Consider the following 1,387-nt stretch of genomic DNA (forward strand, 5'->3'; position numbering starts at 1 on the left):
GTAAAATTCGGTCGAGTCATTTTGGTGTTTATTATTACTTATACAATTCTCTCTCTCTCTCTCTCACACACACACACTCAACGCGACATTTCGTCCAGATCTACATGACATTTTCCAGCAATGACTGCTGAGGGACTGAATTCCAGTGTTGTTGTTGTTTAAGATTAGGCTGTATGTATTATCACCGTACAGTGATACTACTGATTACATTATAATCACCGCACAGTGATAAGAACACTGGTGTTGTTATCACCGATCGGTAATAATATTGTTTTTATTTTCACAGAGAATCTATAAGAATTAATAGATACTGCAGTTTAGGATGTTAAAAGGAATTTGAGTAAAAAATTTATTTCACACAAATGAAAGGTATATTATAAAAATACATATATTCCACATAACATTATACATCATTTGACTCGTTACAGATTTCCGTTCTCTTGCTTCTCTTGGTGGACACGTGGTTTGCTTTCCGTTTGACTCCAACCTTAGCAACTTTTGAATTATTAAATCGTCCTAATACCCTTGACTCTTTGGGGCGACCTCTCATTTTTACCTTAGGAAGATGAGCATTCAATAGTTGTAATCCTTGGGAGTCTGCTGTTGTGACTGTTGAAGCTAGTGTATGTGACGTTGGTGAAGTTGGTGTTTGTGACGTTGGTGAAGTTGGTGTTTGTGACGTTGGTGAAGCTGGTGTTTGTGACGGTGAAGATGGCGTTTGTGACGTTGGTGAAGTTGATGTGCTTGGCATCTGTGACTATCATCATTTTGGTATTCACGACCCTGTTCCCAGCAAGTAAGAATACGTTTCAGCATGTCAAGTCGTGCTTTGTACAATTCAGTTCCACTATTAGTGAGCACTGCTGTGAGTCGCTGCATTGTTTCTTGACACTCGGAATTTTTGGGCAGGGGTCATTGGACATTTGGGCCGTGTAATATGTGTAATGGAGGTCTCGGATTCTAATGCCACTGTAGGAATCATAGTATTCTCTGTCCGCCATCGTGAATGCCTGTTGATAGTAGAAAAATCAATGTTCTCTTGTCTTACAACAGCAATAATGTGATTAAATGGCAAGAAATGTTGGCAATAACAAGTGCAGGAACAACTGAATTCAGCACCTGTTTCACCATTTCTCGTCACTTTGTGGTCAGTAGACCCTACATTCACAACAAAGAGGCCAGGCGAATCCAATGTGATGGAAAAAGAATCTAAGGGCTTAGATAGCTTATGGTATTTCATCGTTAGTTTAACTGCATGTTCCGTGAACTGTCTGCATATTTTGTTCATTAGAACATCATGTACTCTATAGTCAACAGATGTACATGTCTGCAAAAACTGCTTATAGGCTCGTTCATCATTTAAGATGGAATTATGAAGCATAATTTT

At 38.8% G+C, this 1,387-nt stretch overlaps 1 protein-coding gene across 1 annotated transcript; it reads right to left on the minus strand.

The window, feature by feature from the left end:
- Positions 1 to 403: 403 nt before the first annotated feature.
- Positions 404 to 751, minus strand: LOC135202906 (uncharacterized). The gene has a single exon (XM_064232358.1). It carries the CDS (start codon positions 749 to 751, stop codon positions 404 to 406), a length of 348 nt encoding a protein of 115 aa, XP_064088428.1.
- Positions 752 to 1,387: the final 636 nt, after the last annotated feature.

This window comes from Macrobrachium nipponense, chromosome 33 (genome assembly GCF_015104395.2).
Source record: "Macrobrachium nipponense isolate FS-2020 chromosome 33, ASM1510439v2, whole genome shotgun sequence".
Classification (NCBI taxonomy): Eukaryota; Metazoa; Arthropoda; class Malacostraca; order Decapoda; family Palaemonidae; genus Macrobrachium; species Macrobrachium nipponense.

What these genes read in the sequence shown, in the direction of transcription:
- LOC135202906 (XM_064232358.1), bottom strand. Translation starts at nt 751, where the DNA reads ATGCCAAGCACATCAACTTCACCAACGTCACAAACGCCATCTTCACCG.